Genomic DNA, 22,752 nt, shown 5'->3' with positions numbered 1-22,752 from the left:
TATGATTTCCTACATTATGTGGTTTATTTCTTTTCATTATTTTCTAATATTTACATTATTTTGGTGGTAAACCAATTACCTGCAGTTTGAATTCTAGAACATTTTCTCCTGGCTTAATCTTGCCTAATTCAAGCAGATCTTTCAGTCGATTTTTTTTCCTTCTATTTCCTCTGCAGTTCAATTGCTGTTGTTCACTATCCTGATTATCAGAGTACTGTGAAGAATTTTGACTGCTGTTTCCTGGATAAGGTACAGATGAGACCAGACCTGTAGCATTACATGAGGTTCTATTATTTTGGAAGATATTTTGCTGAAGAGTAATAGGAGAGATTTCTGCAGATTCTGACACCACTATTGGTTGTTTCTGGGAAGCTTCATTTCTATGTCCACATCTTTGCAGAGTCTTACCAGTGAGAACCTGTTGACTATCAGTGATTGGCTGATGGATATTATTATTGATAACAAAACTTTCAGCTTCTGAAATATTTAACATGCTGGTTACTGGACTGGGATTTGGAGACTTGCTTCCTTGTACTGCAATTGCTATATAATTATTTTTTTCTTGCTGTGAGCACTTTGTTGGAGTAATGCAAATAATAGGTTCTGACGGCAATGTTACCATTTCTATAGTATCTGTGGATTTTGATGTCTTATCAAAGATATATTCTCTAACCTTATTTTCATATGTCAAAGCATGAGAAGAAACTTCTTTGCTTGTACTTGCCTCTTCATTTGTTCCTGTCTCATCTAAGCAGCTGTTTGGATGTTGGCTGTATTCTTGATCTGAAAATTTACCTTCTCCAGGGAGAAGTGTTTCCACCGGGTTTCCATTAGTCAATTTGGCACCAGGATCTACATTTACTGTTACTACATCAGGATGAACTATTTTATCAACAGTCAGATCATCTCTGTTGTCCTTTTCATGAGAAATAATTGAGTTTGGGATTTGTTTTTTTGAACATCTAGAATACACTTGCTTTGCTTTCCTATAGTTTTTTATTTTCTGGCCTAGTTCTTTCTGTTTTTGTGCCACAACCAAAAGACTCTTTTGCCTAGACGCAAGTTTAACTAGTTGTTCCCTCAATGCTCCTTGTTTAAAAGACTCCACTGAAGCCCTATAGGAAATAAAACAAACAAACAAAAGATTAATTCAGAACACAAAATACAAACTCCTGTCTCTGTGTCTCTGTGTGTGTGTCTCTGTGTCTGTGTATAAAACCTCTAAAGAAACGGAAATATTTTAACGGGACTCTGCCGAGGCCCAAAAATTGAACAACCTTTTAATTGTTTGTACAGTTTATGGTTCAAATCCCAATCCTTATGCATAATAAGCGGTGTGCAGAGAAACCCTGTAGAGGTCAGAATCTTCCTCCTCAGCCTGGAGGCAGGATGTGAAGCATCCTAACTACTGTAATAGTCTTGACCTACCATGCATCCCTACGAGTGGAATTGAGAAACTGGATCCACATAGTCACTGGCCAATTCCCTGCCCTCATATCACCAGAGGCCAGTGCACAGGGGAGATATAAATCTTCTGGGTATTCCTCTGGACCCTTCCTCTCACAACACTGGTTTATTGCATTCAGGCCTTCTGCAGCCCTCACTTGGGCTCTGCATGAGCAAACTTATGGGCCTGGGTGGAGCCATACTGAAGTCCACGGAGCTCCACACAGATGCAAGAGTCTGCCAGGATTTGACACTGTGTAATCCTTCAAATAAATGTTATTTTGTAAAACAAATGCTTTCATAGTCTTTATCCAAACCTCTCCTCCCAAAAATTGACATTAGCAGCCCAGAATTCATGACCTGCTATGCAGTGATAATTGTGTGTGCGCACATGTGTGCATGTACACTTACATAATGAATGAAAATTGCAGTAAGAAGAGAGATTTCAATTTCAAGCTTCTACTGGGTTATTATAAGTAGAAGTAAGTAAAGCAATTATTTTTAAAATTGTGAAAAATATCTTGATAATATCCTTTATATTCAACTGATTTCCATGAGTGTCATAGCCAGCTCATGGGTGGCCAGACCTATTAGTCAGATCCAAAATCCACAGTCCTGAACCAGGAGTCAAGGACCAACCTGATTTGGATACCGGGAGGTCAGAAGCAGGGCGGGGGGAATGGAGGTTAGAATCATGAGTCGAGAATCTGAGTCAGGCCAGGTCAGGATACTAGGAGGTCAGAGGCAGGAGACAAACTGGAGGTCAGGAACCACAAGTCAAGTCAGGTCAAATGCCAGGAGATCAAGCTGGGGAAGCAGGAAGCACAAAGCACACTATCCAAACCAGGGTGGAGCCCAATTGTTTGGACATATTCCTGTTCCTGCTAATGGCTTAAGTAGGGCTAGCAGGCCAATCAGCTGCTCTGGGACTCCACCAATCAGACTTCGTGGCAGAGCCTCACATTGGGTTTGGGCCCAGGAACATACAGTCTAGTTTCCAAGAGGGTCTGTCCCTGTGGAGGTATCTTGTTGTTTTTGCTGCCTCAATAATTATGTGATTATACAAATATTTTACTTGTTAGAGTCAGCCAAATCCTGAAATTCTCACGCAGGCACAAACTCTCACTGACACCAATAGAGTTATACTTGATAAAAGACTGAGTTAGGACCACACAATTTTGCCTTCGTGTTACTGCTTGCTGGCCTTCTAACAAGATCCATTTGTGATGTTTTAAAAAAATAAACCTTTAATAAAACCACAGGTTACATTTCACTTACCTGTATTTTTTAGCTAGGACATCCCTTTCTGCTTTCTGTTTGGCAAGCACTTCATTCAAAGTGTCTTGTATCTGCGACAGGTCATGAATATACAGTCCTGTTCAGCATTTAAACATAGTCAAAATTATTATTAAAATGAGAGGCAGAATTATGATCATTACAATTATTGAGGCAGCAAAAACAAAGCTGGAGAATGAAAATATTGTTATGGCAACAGGTGATACTGTCATGTACGTTATGAGTCATTGCTTTATAAGCACTCAAGATGAAATTCTCCACAGGAAGTTATATTTAACTACTTACATTTGAATAGCTCAAATTTTAGAAAGTCTGGAAATGCAGAAGCCACACCCAGACAGTAATTAAGGGAATTGTGTAGGTTAAAGCGCACTCTTTTGACTGATGGGCAATGAAATCTTTTTGAGGTCCTTTGAAAGCAATGGAGTTATGCTGACATACACCAGCTGAGGACCAGGTCCACTAAGACTATAGAAGCAAGAATTTGATAAATTGAATATTTTATATATTAGAGAACAGCCTGGATTTTTATTTCTCCAAGTCAAATATGACATCTGAATCAATGTATAATAGTTTCACATACTGTATTAAAACATACATCACAGAAAAAGACTGTTAAAAGAAAAATAGAGTAGAAATTGATTAAGTTTGCTAGGTATATCCCTCTGTGAAACACAAGGAGGAACAATTTTTAAATGGTCCTATTAGATGCCCTCTTTTCTTTGGCCTACAATACAACAGAAAATTGAAAGGTCTCAACTGGCACAGCTTTAACAACATCACAAGCGCAGTTACCAACTATGAGCCAGGGACCTCTAGGTGCCAACTGGCAGAGTGCACAGGCATGCAAAGGGGTTACAGGGCAACATAGTAGTTTGCCAAAGAGTGTCAAGTAAGGTCTCTATTGAAAGCCTTTGTCACACTGCTCATCATAGTCATTGTGAAATGCATAGTATGTGAGGAGTTACGTACATATACTGAAAACTGTGTTCTTGAGGTATGTAAGACAGGTCACCAGAAGGTGATAAACAGGTTCTGTTCAGACAAGGAATAAGAGACATTTATTTCCCTGGCTGACCATTGTGTATCTTACAACAGAAGTCTATTTGCATCATACAGCTAATCAACACTACAAAGTTGAAAAGCGATCACAAAATCAACAGAAAGGAACACACAGCAGGAGAGTGTCTGGTTTATGACTAAGATGAAAGAATTAGTCTGATATATCAGGAGAATGCAAGGAGATGCCAAAGGTCTTTAATCTAGGAAGTAAGCTCTTTGTTAAATAAGTGTATACTTACTTTCACTATAGACAAATCTAAGGGCAGTGTGTTAAGTGGAGCTAGGTACTATGGTGTAACTGGAAAGGTGCAGTGTACTTTTCCTTTGGGAACAGAAGGTCTGGTAATTCTGTGAGTGTCCAATGATCGGCAGCTGGACACTGCAGGGGGACACCTATATGACTAGGGGGTTAGAATATGCCTTTCGCTAACCAGTAAAGAAAGTGTGCGTTCTGAGGAGGCCTGGAGGGAAGTGCTTTTATTGCCCATAGCCAGTGGACTCATGGAGTTGACCCATGGCAGGCACAGATAAGGCTTGCTCCCGCTAAGAGCAGGTGGTAGAAAGATACCTCACAACCCTAGGGATCCCTGGGAAGCGTCACACCAACATGTCCCTGTGGATGCCAGTGGAATGATATGATAACCAAATATAATCAAACCCATTAGTAAACAGGAAATACACATTTTTTATTTCTATCAACCATTACACCTGAAAATAGAACATTGCAGAATGAAAAAAACAACCCACAAAACTCACAGAATGTGTCCAGAAAGCTGATTTTCTCATTTTACTGAGTATTGCATGTATTTATTTATCAAAATAAGGGAAATGTGAACATATTGTGTTTATTAAAGTGACAGATCACAGTACTTCTAAGAGCTGGGTATACTGCATGTAACTGTGTTGCTAATTTATCTTCATAGTAATCCCAATGCACCTTTATACTGTTGATCATTCTTGTGCTCTTCCTAAGCAACTACTACAGTTTATGTTAAAAGGTGCCAAATTATTAGGTGGTTTTGTCACAAGGGACTTAAATAAAGACCATCACATCCATTTCTCTTGTGACCTTAGCCAGAGAAAGTCTGATACTCCTTATTTCTATTTTATGAAACTGGGTCTCTGCTTCAATCACACAGGAGCCTGCCTGGTTATTCAAACACATGGAAATGTAACCATTTTGAGCAGTAGCTCTCAAATTTTATTTATTTATTTAGCTGAAGCTCCATGGGTTTGACGGAATATTCCACCACTGCTGAGCAACTGACTGTAGATATGATTGAAAAGCTTTTATATACAATCACCTGAGTCTTTTTTTCATTCCCCTTCTCTATGAACAAGAACAACTTTTTCCCTACTTCACATTTCTTTTAACGGGGCTCTGTTGACCTTTGCAGGACCTCAAATTTAGTTAGTTTAAAAGACATGTGGCTATATTCATCTTGGGTTTACACTGGCATCTGCTAGTGCAAACCTAAACACTGAGCCCCAGCAATGGAAATTACACTAGGAGTGGTTTCAATGATGAAAATAGCTATAACTTCCTTCTTTTGGGGAATAGAGTGATCACAGACAGTCGGATCTGCCCGAAAAATGGACAGCACCAGCTGGGAAGGCCTCATGTCAAGTGAGGCCAGGAGATGCACTGTTTAAATACATTCCCTCAGCAGCGGCTGCCAGTTTGGTTCCTCTGAGTCTCCAGCAACAAACTAAAGCTGATCTGCGCCAGCAGAAGTCCTGAGGTGGTAGGAGATCTGTACCATCAGGTGTCTTCTTTTGAAATTAATCTTTCCTGGATACAAGAGGGCAAAGGTAATTTACACCTCCAACTGCCATCACTTATGAATCTGCCCCATCATTTCCCCTAACACATTTTTTATTTTTTGCCATAAAATGTTTTGGGTCCCTACAACTATAATTGCACTGGAATGAAAATGCTGCATTCATTTGTGCATATACATGCATAGTTCTTCTTGGCTATGGAGGGGCTCCAAAACAACCATATCCAATCATGAGTAAGAGACCACTGTCAATAATATTGGACTTGAGTTACTGAGCACTGTGTGACTATTGCTTGCTGTTGCTTTTATTCAGATATTCATGTTTTTTATGGCTAGCCTGATTTGTTCAAACTGAAAAGGTAATATTTCCATACCTCCAAATAGCTAGTTTCACTTTTTATCATCTGGTATATCGCAGATATGACTGAAAGTACCCTGAAAGGTACGTATACCAAAAGTTGAGAACCCCTACTTTAAAAGTCTTGAATTAAGTACTATCCTAGAACCTTGCATGGTGACAGGTTTCAGAGTGGTAGCCGTGTTAGTCTGTATCAGCAAAAAGAACGAGGAGTACTTGTGGCACCTTAGAGACTAACACATTTATTTGGGCAAAAGCTTTCGTGCGCTAAAACCCACTTCATCGGATGCATGCAGTGGAAAATACAGTAGGAAGAGATATACACACAGACAACATAAAAAAATGAGTGTTGCCATACCAACTCTAACGAGACTAATCAATTAAGGTGGGCTATTATCAGCAGGAAAAAAAAATTTGTAGTGATAATCAGGATGGCCCATTTCAAACAGTTGACATGAAGGTGTGAGTAACAGTAAGGGAAAAATTAGCATGGGGAAATAGTTTTTACTATTAGTGACCAGGGAGGTTGAAGTGTTCTCCGACTGGTTTTTGAATGTTATAATTCTTGACATCTGATTTGTGTCCATGTATTCTTTTGCATAGAGACTGTCCAGTTTGGCCAATGTACATGGCAGAGGGGCATTGCTGGCACATGATGGCATATATCACATTGGTAGATGTTCAGGTGAACCAGCCTCTGATGGTGTGGCTGATGTGATTAGGTCCCATGATGGTGTCCCTTGAATAGATATGTGGACAGAGTTGGCAATGGGCTTTGTTGCAAGGATAGGTTCCTGGGTTAGTGTTTTTGTTGTGTGGTGTGTGGTTGCTGGTGAGTATTTGCTTCAGGTTGGGGGGCTGTCTGTAAGGGAGAACTGGCCTGTCTCCCAAGATCTGTGAGAGTGAGGGATCATCCGTCAGGACAGGTTGTAGATCCTTGATGATGTGCTGGAGAGGTTTTAGTTGGGGGCTGAAGGTGACGCCTAGTCACTCAATTACAGACCTAAAAGTCGCAATTCTCCAACAAAAAAACTTAAAAAAACAGACTCCAATGAGAAACTGCAGAACTGGAATTAATTTGCAAATTGGACACCATTAAATTAGGCTTGAATAAAGACTGGGAGTGGATGGGTCATTACACAAAGTAAAACCTATTTCCCCATCTAATTTTCCCCCTACGTTACTCACACCTTCTTGTCAGCTGTTTGAAATGGGCCATCCTGATTATCACTACAAAAATTTTTTTTCTCCTGCTGATAATAACCCACCTTAATTGATTAGTCTCGTTAGAGTTGGGATGGCAACACCCATTTTTTCATGTTCTCTGTATATGTCTTCCTACTGTATTTTCCACTGCATGCATCCGATGAAGTGGGTTTTAGCCCATGAAAGCTTATGCCCAAATAAATTTGTTAGTCTCTAAGGTGCCACAAGTACTCCTCTTTCTTTATCCTAGAACCGTTCTCTCAAATTGTGTTTTCCAGAAGGATGTATGAAAGTATATTACTTAGCAATATACTAGAGTAATGATTGCAAACATTACAGCAATAATGAAAATTGAACTTGAATTCACATCTACCTTCATCTTTTGGGTTTCTTACTTCAAACAGCGACAGTTTTTCCTGCTTCTTTTCTATATCTTGTAATGTGGCAATGATGGACTCATACTATGAAATACAAAGATTGTTAACTTTATTGTTACAGAGGTATAGACAAGGTTTTACTGAACCTAAGCAAGCTGAACCTAAATTCTGTGGCAATATTCCTGACTTCAACAGTACACTGGCGTGGTTGATTCATTTAAATAAAGAAAACAGAGGTTTATAATTAAATATGAAAATGAATCAGTATGAAACCAGTACAGCAGACCATGTGGTTTATTTTGATATTAAATTCAATCTATCTGATCTTTCCCCACATTTTACACTTTTGTTATGCCAAAGATTTTTGTATTGACAAGCCTAACTGCATCACAGAAGCTGTCAGGGGCAAAGCTGAAGATTTTGACAGCCGGGATAGGGACAGCTGGGGTTTCTGGCACTTGTAGAAAAGTGGGAGGCAGTTGAGATAAGCACATTAGCTGAGAGCTTCTGTTAAAATGATCAGCAGTGGAATAATTAATGTTGATATTTAGAACCATTTTTCAGGCTTTTTTGCAGATTTGGGAACAGAACACTGCATCAGTTTACATTTGGTTAATGTTTTCAAGGTTTCCTGTGCAACCATATGGGCTAGAACCTTTTTTTAATGAACGTTTTGTTTCTGCAGCACAATATGGGTGTTTTCAGCAGCAACTGCTGCTGCAATGGAATGCATGGGGCTCTAGGTATAGATAGTTTAAAGAAAGGCACTTCCATCACCTCTAGTGCTGCGATTTGAGGTGTCACAGACTCATATGTATCAATGAGAGTTCTACTTTCACAGGGCCTATGTTCAAATAAGCTTTGTTTTAAACCAAAATAACCTTTCATCTCTCTCCAATTAACTTGATTGCCAAGTCATTGCTCCTCAGAAGGGCCACTTTGGAAATGCTGGTGAGAGACTTCATGGATCCTGGCATTTTCCATCCATATGAACAATATGAATATTAATGTAGCATGCTAATGGCAAGGAAGTATAGATGCACAGGAATCATGAACAGAAACAGATGGAGATAGATTGCATAAACTGAATATATCTTTACTTTCTTCACGCTTAGCTTCATAACATGCTGCTCCTCTCAGCATGCACTTCAGGGATTATTACTTTATCTAAACACATGGTGTAATTACATTATTCAATCAACAGATGACAATATACAGAATAGAAATGTACTGCACTGCAAAGCAATATTTAAAAAACTCAACATCTACACTTACTGTGCCACATTTTTCTCTGGTCATATCATGGTGCAAAACCAATGGAATATCAGTCTTTTTACAGCAAGCATAACAAGTATGTGTTGGTCTTCTTGATCTAGAAGGACCTATATCTTTCCCCCCCACAATTAAGAAAACAAATATATTTCCATTATTATTTTAAAATTATATGTATAAAACCAATATAATAGAATAGATGCCAATTATACAGATTACTAAGACTCAAAAGCAGACGATGATATAAATAAAAAATGGTATATGCAAATGAGATCAAATCAAATTATCTAAATACTACTGTTCTGGAGACTGTATTTAAATCTGAAACCCACTAAAACATTAATCCAATACTCAATGCAAAAACTACAAGGTTTATGTGAGTGAAATTCAGAAAACCAACAAAATTTAAGGGACCAGATACATCCTTTTTATAACTCCACTGACTTTACCAGGAAAGAATTTGTGCCATACATTCTACTGTCTTAATTATATAGATAAATAACCATCAAGGATATATTACCACTAGAAAATGCCTGTCCCTGACATGAAAACACTCAAGCAAACTTGCAGCATTTTTGAGACAAGGATGTAAAATTATCATATTAACATTATGAAATAGCTAACATACCAGTAACCTCAGTTGTTTCATAAGCAACTTCACTGTCAGTAGCCCCATAAGACTTAAGCAATTCCTTCATTTTATCATTGCATGCTTCATCCAAAGCATTTTTCCCATACTTGTCCTTCTCATTAGGGTTTGCTCCATGATGTAGTAGAATACTGACTGTCTGCAACATAGTTTTTAATTATTATTATCATCATCACAATAGTCCATTAAATGTGCTAAGTGCTGTGCAGACAAATAAGATGACACAGTTCCGGTTCTGATGAGTTAACACTCTAACAAGACAAAGAAACATATGAAGGGAGGAGGAGAGAGTACAGCAATCTAGCTTGCAAGTATCTTTTGCATTTATCTACTTAGTTCCATGTCTTATACTTTTAATTTTTGTTTATTAAATATATGATCAATTCATAATTGCCTGTTTAGTTGGTCATCTTCATAGTGTCACTATATGCAACACATTCCCATGATGCTACAGAGAATCATAAATCAATTCCAAATTAACAGAATCTGGTAAATGTCAAATAACCATTTTGAATAAATATAAACAAGATACAGAAAATAAGTGGATTTTTGTTTCTCAGTGGTATGTGATGGTGACATGGCCCCAATTCTACAAATACTTATGCACATGCCTAATTTAAACACATGACTAGTCCCATTGAAGTTAATGGGACTATTTAAGTATTTAAAGTTAAGCTGTATATGTTTGCACACATAGGCCCTACCTGCTAAAAAATTTCAGATTTACTACTCTTATTTCCCTGCCTGAGTCTTCCTGGTCCACCATTCATGCCAGTGAAATCATCTCCTTCATTTTTATTTTCTGTCACAGAGAAGATGAAAGAGATGGAAAACCTGCTCTTTTGACTAACTGGAGGAAGGGTGTGTATGTTTGAACCAATCTGACATCATCTACCCAGCTCTAATTTAATGGAAGTCCCTTTGCAAAACAGCATGGACTTTTAAGTGTTCTCTGTATGGCACCCTTCCATGGCAAATATACAGGAATATTCTCATTTAGATTAATACTGTCAGCACTAACTTACACAGACTACTATTTTGGGCCTTCAAACTATCTCACATGGAGGTGAAGTGAGCGTTCAAAGGGAAATATGCTGCTATGGGGGATGGAATGCCCAAGTACAACTGCAGAAGGTATGTACCTCAGTGCAGATGCTCTGGTCCTTCTCAGATGCCTCAGATTCCCCCTAAAGGATCTATTCATCTATGAGTTGCTCTCCTACCAAGCAAACCTCTGATCCCCTCTCTTCCTCCCTGATTGCATGCTACCTTAGAAACTCTGGACCTGTAAAATTGCTGGAAAGTTCTGAGTATCTCTTGTCCTCCCACAGCTTTTCATTTAGGAAGAAAAAATAAGGTACTTTGTTCATCTGTAACAACAATTCTCTCTTACTACCTTGTTAGTACATTTCTCTGCTGAAAAGTGAAGGTTTCAAGAAACAGAAACTAATGAAATACAGCAGCAAGACATAACTACCTGGCCATTAGCTAAACTTCTCAAGGTAGGATCTCCTTTTTATGGGTACCTCTCCCAGCATTCTTTTCTGATAGCTGATGCTTTACATTTTGCAAATACAACCAGCTGCTACCATTAAGGGCAGGTCTACACTAGAAACTTGCATCGGTGCAACTGTGCCGCTGTAGCTGTTCTGGTGAAGACACTTTAAACCGACAGGAGAGAGCTCTCCTATCAGCTTAATAACTTCATCTCCAAGTCTACGCTAGCGTTTAGGTCAGTATAACTACGTCAGTCATGGGTGTGGATTATTCACACCCCTGAGCGACATAGTTATACCAAAGTAATTCTGTACTGTAGACAGGGCAATTGGCTAACTGGAAGGCGGCTTCAACTTGATGCATCTCTCTCCCTTCCAGCTGGTAAGTATTCCTAACATGCTTTCAACTTTCTCTTAATATTGAGGAGATGGCACAATCTCACATTCAGTCTTACAACAAAATTAAGACATATTTCTTCAAAGATTAATTGAAACACTTTTTAACAAACTGTTTATGATCCAAAATCATTAACACAAAAAATGGAGATGTCAAAATTAAAAATGAATGCATTTTAAAAACACTGGGTTTGAGTCTTTGTTCACTTTCATTTGTTTTAACCGAATATAACCTCATTAACTTCAGTGGAGCTACTCCTCAGTTACCCCATTGTGAGAGCAAAATCAGCCCCAAAATCTGATTTTTAAAGGTATTTAAAGGTATTTAGGCACTTAACTCCCCTTGAAATGAGTGGAGTTAGACACATGAATTCCTTTAAATATGTGGCCCCCATTGTTTAAAAATCACTTATTTCTTCACTTACTGACAAAGACCTGCATTTCAGGCCTTCAGGGTTCTTACGACAAAATTCTGTCCTCTGATGTATGTATTCAATTCCCATTATTTCAATGGGAGTTATACATGTACATCCCAAAGCAGAATTTGGTTCTTACAGTTAACATCAACAGTACATAAAGTAGCAGAAGAAATACAGCTACATGCTCTGATTTAGATGTTCATATTGTCATTGTTTGTTGCAGAAGAAACACAATGCTGAACTTCAATTCTGACAGGTTAAAAACTTACGTTTATGTATTTTTAATGAAAGTCTACACATGTATTCTATTAATAATTTTAGATTCAGTTATTTAAACCATCATTTTCATTTCCATGCACAATTGTGGCATTTGTATGCCCATAATTGAAAATCAGGCCCAGGCATGGTAATATGAGTAGAATTGTACCTTGAAATAATTGCCAGAAACTGCATCATGTATTGGTAAAGTCCCATCCAGGCTTTTGCTATTAACATCAGCACCAGCTTTTAGTAACTCTAAGATCACCTCAGTAAATCCCCTGTTGGAAGCTTCATGAATTGCTGTCCAGCCTAGTAAAACCAGATCAAAATTTAGATTGTGATTCTGATGTCTGAAACCCACACAGGTCACAGACAATTATACACTTTTTTGTATTCAGTCCGGTAACTGTAGGACTTCTTTGTTTATAATAAATCAGAAACAAAGAATTACCCTAAAATACTAAGGCAATTTTTCCCTGTTGTAATTCAGTTGACTCCAAAGATAAATTTATTCCAATACTGGCTAAAGAAATGTACTATCTGCTTTTTAAATCATACTATCAGAAATAATAATAGCATAAAAATTGCAGATTAGAAATATCAGAAATCAAAAGCATAAATACTGACAATCTAATTTCTAGCACTGGTGGCATCATGTGATATCAAACTTTAAACCAGCCATGGATCCAGAATGGAATACTGGCCATTCCTGGGGCTAAGCCTTGCATAATTTAGGAGGAAAATCTACATTTAGGAGGAAAAGAAGGAAAATTCTACCTTGTAATGCAATTTTAAAAAAATGGAACTGTGTGAAGTGGCTCAAAGGCTGAGAGCTTGATTCTGCATTTACACATGTGGATAACTTTACTTGTGAGTAATGCCACTGCATTCACAAGCCAAGTGGGCAAAGTGAAGGGGAGGTACATGATAAATGTGTATCACGTGTGTCCACAATTTATTTAACAACTGAGCAATGTATTTCATGGATGTTGTGATACTACACCCCATATTCATCCTAGTAATATTATTATGGCATAATTGTGATGCATTTTGTACAAGATGGGTCATATAAGGTGTCATTGGAAAAGTTACCATTTGCTGAGTTGGGCATCTGAGTGCTAAAGACAAGCACACTCCTGTGAGCTGTTTTTAGGTAAACTTGCAGCTTTGGGACAAGTGATTCAGACCCTGGGTCTGTGTCTGGAGCCAGACTGGAGTGTCTCGCTCAGCAAGACAGGGTGCTGGAGTCCTGAGCTGGCAGGGAAAACAGAAGCAGGGGTAGTCTTGGCACATCAGGTGGCAGCTCCCAAGGGGGTTTCTGTGATCCAACCCGTCACATATGATTATCCTATTTATATGCATGTATCATTTTTGTATCTGAAGTTCTGAATATTGACTATGTATCTGTATTTCACATGTAGTCACACCTGGGTGATACCCACTAGGCAAAATGCTTCCAGTCTAGATAGCTGATTGTGAAGGGCCTTGTCACGGTGCGGGACTCACCGCTGCGGCACCTCCTGCTGGTCATCTCAGGGAATTAGCATTTCCAGCCTCCGGAGCACTGCAGGCCGGTGTCTCGCTGCCGCTGGCCCCCGTATCCCTCCCAGGACCCAGTGCCCCTTGTCTTTGGGGTGCTGCCCCCTGGCAATACCCCCACAGTCTCAGGGTCTCCCCACCCAGGGGAACCCCCAACCCTCTATCCCCACCTTGTCTCAGTCGTGGGCTACTCCAGTCACCATCTAGCCCCTGGGGCAGACTGCAGTGTAAAAGCCACTCATCATAGGCAAGGGGGGTTTGGACCTGCTGCCTCTGCCTACCCGTGGGTTGCCCCCTGCCCCCAGTACCTAATTGGCCTTCCACTAGCTGCAGCCTGGGGGGTTTCCAGGCTGGAGCTCCCCAGCTCCCTTGGCCTTCACTCAGCCCTGCTCCACTCCAGGTATCTTCTCTCAGCTCCCTGTAGCCAGGTCCCTCCCTCTCAAAGCCAGAGAGAGTCTCTCCATGCTTCTGGCCCACTGCCCTCTTATAAGGGCCAGCTGGGCCCTGATTGCACTGGCTACAGCTGTGGCTGCTTTCCCCAACAGCCCAGCTTTTCTCTGCCACAGCCCTCTTCCGGGCTGCTTTAAGCCCTTCCAGGCAGGAGTGGGGTGACCACCCCGCTACAGGCCTATTCACGGTAATGGGCCATTGGGAAAAACTTAGGAGAAGCTTATCCACCACCTGGTAAGCCTTCCTGAGAATGCTCCAGACAGCCTGTAAGTAATGGCTGCTATGACTCAGCAAGGTATGCAAGGATATGTGACCAGGCCACATGATATGGAACTCCATCTTGGATACCAGTGTTTTTCCACAAACTGAGTTTGGGACAAAGGATTCCAGCAATATGCTAAAGCTATATAAGGCAGGGAGTAACATCATCTGTTGTTCTTCACTCCCCACACAAGAGGACTCCTGAAAACACCTGAGGAACAAAGACTGAACTGGAGGAAGTGCTGGATCCAGGCTAAAGGGATTTCTAGCCTGAGTATGGAACCCTGGGAAACCTAAGTTGCAAAGCAAATGCAGCTTGTGCTTTAAGAATCTGCAAGCCTGCTTGTATCATCAGTCAGGGTGAGATTGTTAATTCAAATCCTATCCTTCTAGTATGTTAAGCTTAGTTTGAGTTTTTGTTTATTTACTAGGTAATCTGCTTTGATCTGTTCGCTATCACTTATAATCACTTAAAATCTATCATTTTGTAGTTAATGAACTTATTTTATGTTTTAATCAAAACCAGTAAGTTTGGAGTGAAGTGCTTGGGACTCTTAGCTCAAGGGGCAGGGGCTGTTGCATTTCTTCTCCACATCAAGGGAGGGATGCTCTATGAGCTTATGCTGTATAGTTCATTGTGCAGCGCAAGATGGTATAACTTTGGGTTTATACTCCAGCGGGGGGGTGAATGCCTGGGGCTGGGGGTAATCTTGGCTGTAGCCTCTCTACCGTTGATTCATGCAGTGGCTGGTCAGAGAGCCTGCATGTAACTGCAGCTTGGTATTACCTCTTTGAATACTGGTGGAAGTGTAGGACCGGGAGTGGGTCTGCAGCCTGTCACAGCAGCACAGTGTGAGAGGGAGCCCAGGCTGGTGAATCAGAGGGCTCAGTGGCACCCCAGTTCCAGGTGGCACCCTGGGGGGTACCCACCACAGATGTCACCACAGTACGTGATGTGTGTGTATATACATCCAAGCACACATTCATACAAGTGTGTATATAAATATATATATACACAATTGTCTGATGCGCTGGTCAATATACTACATATTATTGCCAAAAGATTCATATGTATCATTTGAAAGACTGCAAATACAAATTCAAAGATAACAATGGTATAACAAAGTAATCCTTGTTACTAACCTTGTTCGATAAACTAGGTACCAATACGTTATTTTCTAAAACATCTTGGTTACATTCTTTCAAGAGTTTAAAAAAAAAGTTGAGTTTCTTAATTGCCATCAAACTGAAACACTAGAGGATCACCAAAGAAATAATTTTAAAACATCCAAACCTGCATTATCCTTTAGATTTACACATATTCCAGATGCTATAAGAGTTTTCACTAAAGATAAATCTCCTTTCTTAGCAGCCAGGTGCAGGCGACTTTCCCCTTTGGCATTTCTCTTTTTTATCCCAGCTCTTATAATATGGGTAGGCTGAGCAGATACAGCTGCTATCTCTTCTTTGCTTGATAGTAAAGATTCTAAAGACATATTGAACACCAAAATTTCTCATTAGAAAACTGGGACAAGCTTCTGATCTCACTTCAAACAGCATAACTCTATGCAACTCCATTGTTTTAATTATTATTATTACTTGACAGCACCAAAAATATAATACAGATCAAGTACACATGGATTGTGGCCCAAAGAGTTTACAATCCACTACCAGACAACTTGCAATAAGGGTGCAATGGGGTAAAGTTGGAGGGAGAAGATTACATAGTTATTCAGCACAACTATGTGGTATGGCAACAAGGAGACTCCATTTCTCCATAGACTCCTTCTCAGTTACCAGGAGTGACTTCAGGAGATATTACTACTTGCTGGGACTTCATCTCCTCTAGTCAGAAATGGGAGGAAGCTGCATAGGGTTAGGTACCGAGAGGAGGAGCAACTGACAGTTTCTCCGGATAACACTGTGTGACAGTCTATACTATTATGTTCACCACTTTTACAAGACTATGATACATTTTGTACAAAGTATGCCTTGTGAGGTATCATTTGAAAACTCATAATCTGCTGAACATTGTCCTGGTACAATATGTGTATCAACATTGTATGTAAAGTTTTAATTTTCTACTGTATAAAATTGCTGTAACATGTTTCAGAGTTAGATAGGCAGGCCCAAACCATTTCTTCAGAGACAAAGACACAGTAGCACCGCCAGCCAGGTATCATCTTAATCAGTTGGACAACCACCTAATTATATGGCCATTCCTTGGCAGGAAGAAGGGTATGAGCCAGGACTTTACATATTGGCAAAGACACAGTGGGAGGGGGAGTGGGAGGGGGGTTTCTGTGTAAACAGATTGCCTGCCGCCTGGACCCCAGCTGGAGATAATCATCAAAAAGGGGAGAACTAAGGGTGTAAGAATGGAGGACACATACAACACAAATTACCTTTCTCATCCCCATCTCTACTCATGACTGCTACAACGCTCGAAAGACAAAGGCTAGGTCTACACTACCTGCCTGAAACAGCGAGTAGAAATCGACCTCTCGGGGATCGAATTATCGCGTCTCGTCGGGATGCGACAATCGATCCCCGAATCGACGCTCTTACTCCACCAGCGGAGGTGGGAGTAAGCGCCGTCGACGGGAAGCCGCGGAGGTCGATTTTGCCACCGTCCTTACAGCGGGGTAAGTCGGCTGCGATACGTCGAATTCAGCTACGCTATTCGCGTAGCTGAATTTGCGTATCTTAAATCGACTCCCCCCTGTAGTGAAGACCTGCCCAAAGAAAGCATCATTGAACTGGGGGAGAGGTGGTCCTGTCTGGAAGGCTTTTCAGCCAATACAGACTGCTATAAACATATGGTGAGACAAAACATTTTTGCTTTTAAGTTCACTTGGCTAGTTAAATTAGGTATTAGCTTGCGTTTTACTCTTCTATTTCGTTTGTAACCCATCCTTTTATGCATCATTACTTGTAATCACTTAAAATCTATCTTTCTATAGTTAATAGACTTACTTTATTGTTGTATCTTAACCCAGTGTGTTTGGATTAAAGTGTGTGGGGAAACTCGATTTGAGATAAAAAGGTTGGTGCATATAATTTTCCACTGATGAAATTACATACTTTATAGTGTAGTGTACTGAGCAGTACAAGTCGCACATTCCTGAGGGACAAAACTGGGATTAGGAATCTGCTGGTATTCTTCTGCAGTGTAATTTATGAGGGACTAACTAGTAGCTCTCAATACTGTGCAGCTGGGAGCAAGTTACATGCTGGAGTCTGTGTTAACTGGCCAGGAGAGGCTGTTCATCAGTAAAGCAGTGTAAAAGGCATCCCAGGGAGAACTGAGGAGAGACAGTTATTCAGCAGTCCAGATTGTACCTTGGGGAATGTCACACTTTGCTGTCAGACAATGAAACCAGGCATAGATATGTCACCAAAACTAAAGCCATCTGCTTGAAATTTCTCATATGTGGTCCTTGGTCAAAGGATTTCATATTCTGTAAAGTATTAGGGTAACTGGAAGAAACATTTGTGAGATATGACAGTTTGAAATGTTAAACGTTTTTCACTATTGTAGAATGGTTGAAACACCATGGGCTAAATTTTGCTCTCCTGTAAACTTGTATAAATTTGAAATAACTCCACTGTTTTTATTGGTGCTAATCCAGATCTGCCTCATTGTAACTGAACAGAATGTGCCCATTTATCATGTTCCTGAATTTTTCAAATACAGTTTTCAAAAATATATATTCATTATTTACCTGAATACTGGCCATGTTAACATTTAACTGGAACCCTGGGATTCTTTTAGTGTATTATGCCCTGGGTTTGTATGATCAGAAAAGCATCTTTTTAAACAGGTTAGAGTACACTGTAAATTTAAATTTATAATAATTTCCTTGACTTCAGTGAAGCTATTCCAGATTTACAGTGGTGTAACTGAAAGCAAAATTTGACACATTGTCTTTACGTGCTACCTATAAGATGCTGTATAGACAGATTTCACTTTGTGCAAATTATATTATACCTTTCATATTATGCATAGTGATGGAGAAAACACATTCCATTTGAATAGGATGTAAAACCTATATTATAGAATCATAGGACTGGAAGGGACCTCGAGAGGTGATATAGTCCAGTCCCCTACACTCATGGCAGGTCTAAGTATTATCTAGACCATTCCTGACAGGTGTTTGTCTAATCTGCTCTTAAAAATCTCCAATGATGGAGATTCCACAACCTCCCTAGGCAATTTATTCTAGTGCTTAACCAGCCTGACTGTTAGGAAGTTTTTCCTAATATCCAACCTAAACCTCCCTTCCAAGCTCTCTCCAGAAAATAAGCTTTGCCCATCTGAGATGCCAAAATTAGATGTCAATCACAGTAGATTGTGAAGAGGTTCAAACTATGGCAATATTTACTCTGCTGGGTTCCTTGAGTTTGGCTCCCTCTACATGGGGTCCGACTAGACCCATGGGCTCTGCTGATCCCTTCCATTTTTGCTTCTGCTCAGTAAATCCTCAGTTCCCTGCATTCCTAGAGATAGCCTCCTTCTTGATACAGGGGAAAAAAATAAGTGGGGGTATTCTCTTAAGTGCCACTTGCTCATGGTGCCAAAATGAGCTGTAACTCACAGCAAATTAGCAATACTGACATTTAAATGATCATTACTGAGTATCTGAGTTAACACTCCTTAGAGATGGATAGGGGCAATACACAAATCTCTCTGCGCTATTGTTTCTCGCTCTTTGCAAACTCAGGTACATATCATTGCATCAGCTGCACTTGATTCACATTATCTTTGCAGCCTTAAAGGCAGGGGAATTACTTTTTCAAAATGAAAGCTGAGATTCTGGAGCACACAATGGCAGCTTGTATCATCATGTACCCCTTCAACTCAATCCTTTTTTTCTTTGAGATAATGTACTGTATTTTAGCCTAAAAGCTTCTGGCTCTGAAATCCCAAATCAATCATCTGTTCTCCAGTTCCTGCTTCTTCCTTAAGCTCCTGGGACTGGAGGATGTCCAAGGGAGTCTTTAGAGAGGTAGACAAAAAAAAAACCAACAGCAGCCCATTAAGCTAATGACTCTTAGCAACTGGCCGCAAATGAACATAAATAATAGCAAAGTTTTCCAGTGAAGTTGTCATGCACAACAGTCTTCTTTATGTCTGCTAAAAAATATTTGCAGCAGCACGATGAGGAACTGTTAGATTACTCTAAGAACAATGGTTCTCTCTGGAGTGCATCCTCAGGTGGGTTCTGAGTGGGAAAGGACAGGAACTTGGCAAATACAGCATCCAATTTGTTGAATGATTTTTTTTGTTTGTTTTTATGTACATTTTTGTGTGTGTGACTCAGTATTAAAATCCTATCAAACATAAAAAGCAGATTTAAAAATCAAAAATGCAACTGGGTGGTATCCACGCTTTAAACAAATATTCAAAACCTCAGAACTGAGGTTAAACTGTTAACTGTTTAGTGAGAAATGTGCGACTCTTGTGACAGACCAAACTGTAGGAAGAGAGTTTAGCAATTTTCACTTAGTTCTATGTAAGCCGAAAAGGAATGAGTAGGGCCTAATGAGTGATGTACTGTAGATGGGTGAAGCGGATACTCATATTGACCACTGCATATATGACAATGTAGGAACAAAAGGTTTCTTTTCAGGAACAGAAAGGGACAGAAAGTCCACCGGGGTGTGGAAGAGATAAGGTAAGGAAAAAAATAGCCATCCATGATGGATAACAAAGTTGATGAATGAGGAAGAAGAGCAAGCCAAGAAGCATCACCCATGTATGTTCATCCTTTTAGTGGTTCCCAATCCGCTTCTGCTCACAGCTGGAAGCCATGGTCCTAGTTTTCAGTGCCTTCAGCTATACCAGTGATGGCATCTCCTTCCGTGATTCATCAAAACAGCTGCTTTCTATGGGCCCATGCAGCTCACAAAATACTGGATGAATAAAATGTTTTCTGGAGACAGTATTCTCAACTGGGGATGGAGGCGAGGATGGGGGGCAGGAGGAGAAAGAGCTGAGCTGTGAAATGATCTTCCAGAGGAGATTATACTGAAAAATACATGGTTTTGATAAAGTTTTCCCACTACAACTGGAAATACAGAATGGGTGAACAAAATAATATGCATACAAGTATATACATGTAACTCGCCTGCCTGTCAGAGTTGGCAGCAACAAGGGCCGGGTTCAGTATCTAGGGGTTTTGTTTCAATAACACAATGCAAAACTGGCTCAAGCCCCCACCCAGTGACCTGGGACAATTACATACCACCCCCCTTGGGCGCCTCCATGAGGCAATACTTCCCCTCTCGCAAGCACGGAGTCTGAGTGTAGCAAAAGCCTTTTAATAAAGGAGGGAAACAATGCAGCATTATGTTGGGGAAACACCACAAACAGGATTCATAACATAAATCATGAGCAAAAGACCCACCCCCAAGTAAGTTTGGCAGTGTCCTTTTCCCCTCAGGGTCTTAAGTCCAGCAACCCAACAGTCACCCCACCCACAGTTTCTGACCTTGGTCAGTGCAGCCCCCAGAGTTCAGAAGTTCCTCTGCAGAGTTTACCTCCCAGCCTGGGTGGAAGTGGGGGGAGATATGCTCCCCCCACTCTCACATGCTCCACTGCTCGGGTTGATTGCCACGCCTCTCCATGGGGTTCTGCCGCAGTCTTTACTTCCAGCTGCGTCTCTCCGCCAGCCACCCTGCCATCCGCTCCACTCGTCACGCCACAGCTCTCCACTCCTCTCCGCTAGCCGTCCTGCTAGCCCCCCGCCCCACTTAACACAGCTCTCAGCAAGCTCAGCTCTTTAGTGACTTCAGCTCTCAGTGATTTTAGCTGGTAGAAGGGGAGCCTCAGTTCCAGTGCACCAGTGTAGGTTTAATGCTTAGACCCAGGTATCTGTGATTTCAGCTCTGTAGTATGTAACAAAACTCCAAATGGAGTCAAAATTAGCTCTGTTATTGCACACTGGAGAGAGGAGGAATAAAAGTGGTGTTTAGGGCCCTCAAAAGGGGCCCACACTGCCCGGCCCAAACACCAGCCCCCTCTCTCAATCCACCAGAGTTTGGAACCCATGTCCCTTGCCTAGTGAGTGCTACATAGGTGAGGGCGAGTCCCTCTGTCATAAAATGCCAGGTACAGTTCTACTGTCCTTGATTCACATAACCAGGATAACAACCCTTTATTACTCCTGCCCCAATAACTAGGGATCCCACAGTAGCCAAAGTGACCATTTGGGCAAGCAGTCCATCATGCTGGGCAGGGTGGGTGTGCCCATGCAAACGAGATCAGCCCCTGAAGTCCTTTTCCACAGCTCACCACCAGATGTCAGGGGAGAGCTCATTCTCACGCTGTTTACATCCACATACATATCTCATTATACAGATCAAACAGGAGTGGCAAATAGGGGTTTTGGAAGGAGCTTGGTGAAGGTAGTGTGAGAAGCTTTCTTTCTAGGTACAGTTCTACATTTGTTACAGTGATGGCCAGTGATGGAACAGTTACCATGATCTGCAGTGGATATGCCATGTCTTCTTTCCTGCCTGAAGACAGAAGGGACTTCCTGTGTATAAAGAGCAAGTTTATGGCTGTGATGAAAGAAAAAATTAATGGTTTGAAGAACAAGTACTGACACTGCAGAGCATCAGAGAAGCTGAGGAGTACTTGGGGAACCAGATTCAGGAAGCATCACCATCCCAGATTCAAGAAAGAAAGGAACTGGTGATCAAGGAATCAGTGAGAGTGGAAATCAGAAAGGAGGATTGGCAGTTTGTAACCACCAGAGTCAAGAGGACCAGGCAGCATTCTACACAGCTGGAGGTGGATGAGGAGGAGTAGGCTGTGACCACCAGAGAGAAAAGGACATAGTATACGCATACAGCTGTTATCATGTTCTCAGCCTAAAAGCTGCAGAACACCTCTGTGGCTATCCAGGTGGTCAAATGGAATGGAGAGCTGAAAAGGACAAAACTGCTGCTCAGCCCAATCTGCAAGACCATCGAGTGTGCCCACAAAGAGATCTTCAACCATCCAAAGAAGACAGATGAATCCTTGTCCGAGATTCTATGCTAGATCTGTGCTAGCTCAGCTGGCATGCAGTGTCTTTACTCTACATGCCACTGTAAATGTAGACCGGGGTCGGCAACCTACGGCATGCATGCCAAAGGTAGCATGCGAGCCGATTTTTGATGGCACGCGGGGCGGACTGAGCCGCTCAGCCCGCCGCCGCTCTGGGGTTCCCGCTGCTGGCCCCTTGCCAGCCGGGGTCCCACCGCCGGTTCCACTCAGCGCCTGCTGCTGGCCTGGGGTTCCTTCCCCCAGGCTGGCAGCGGGCTGAGACCCCAGCTGGCAGGAGCCGGCGCTGGAAATCCCAGAGCGGTGGCAGGCTGAGCTGCTCAACCCGCCACCGCTCTGGGGTTCCCGCTGCTGGCCCCTTGCCAGCTGGGGTCCCACTCAGCACCCGCTGCCGGCCTGGGTGAAGGAACCCCAGGCTGGCAGCGGGCTG

General features: G+C 41.3%; 1 protein-coding gene across 1 annotated transcript in view; it reads right to left on the bottom strand.

The window, feature by feature from the left end:
* The window catches only part of ANKRD31 (ankyrin repeat domain 31), a 115,310-nt gene that overhangs the window by 35,399 nt on the left and 57,159 nt on the right, over positions 1-22,752 (bottom strand). The window contains 7 exon segments of the mRNA XM_026649268.1: positions 80-1,115; positions 2,725-2,821; positions 7,523-7,610; positions 8,802-8,908; positions 9,427-9,586; positions 12,186-12,328; positions 15,564-15,755. Of these exon segments, the coding sequence (XP_026505053.1) occupies positions 80-1,115; positions 2,725-2,821; positions 7,523-7,610; positions 8,802-8,908; positions 9,427-9,586; positions 12,186-12,328; positions 15,564-15,755 (1,823 nt within the window).

This window comes from Terrapene carolina, unplaced genomic scaffold (genome assembly GCF_002925995.2).
Source record: "Terrapene carolina triunguis isolate 2854851 unplaced genomic scaffold, T_m_triunguis-2.0 Scaffold69, whole genome shotgun sequence".
Taxonomy (NCBI): Eukaryota; Metazoa; Chordata; order Testudines; family Emydidae; genus Terrapene; species Terrapene triunguis.
This window is presented reverse-complemented; position numbering and strand designations above follow the sequence as displayed.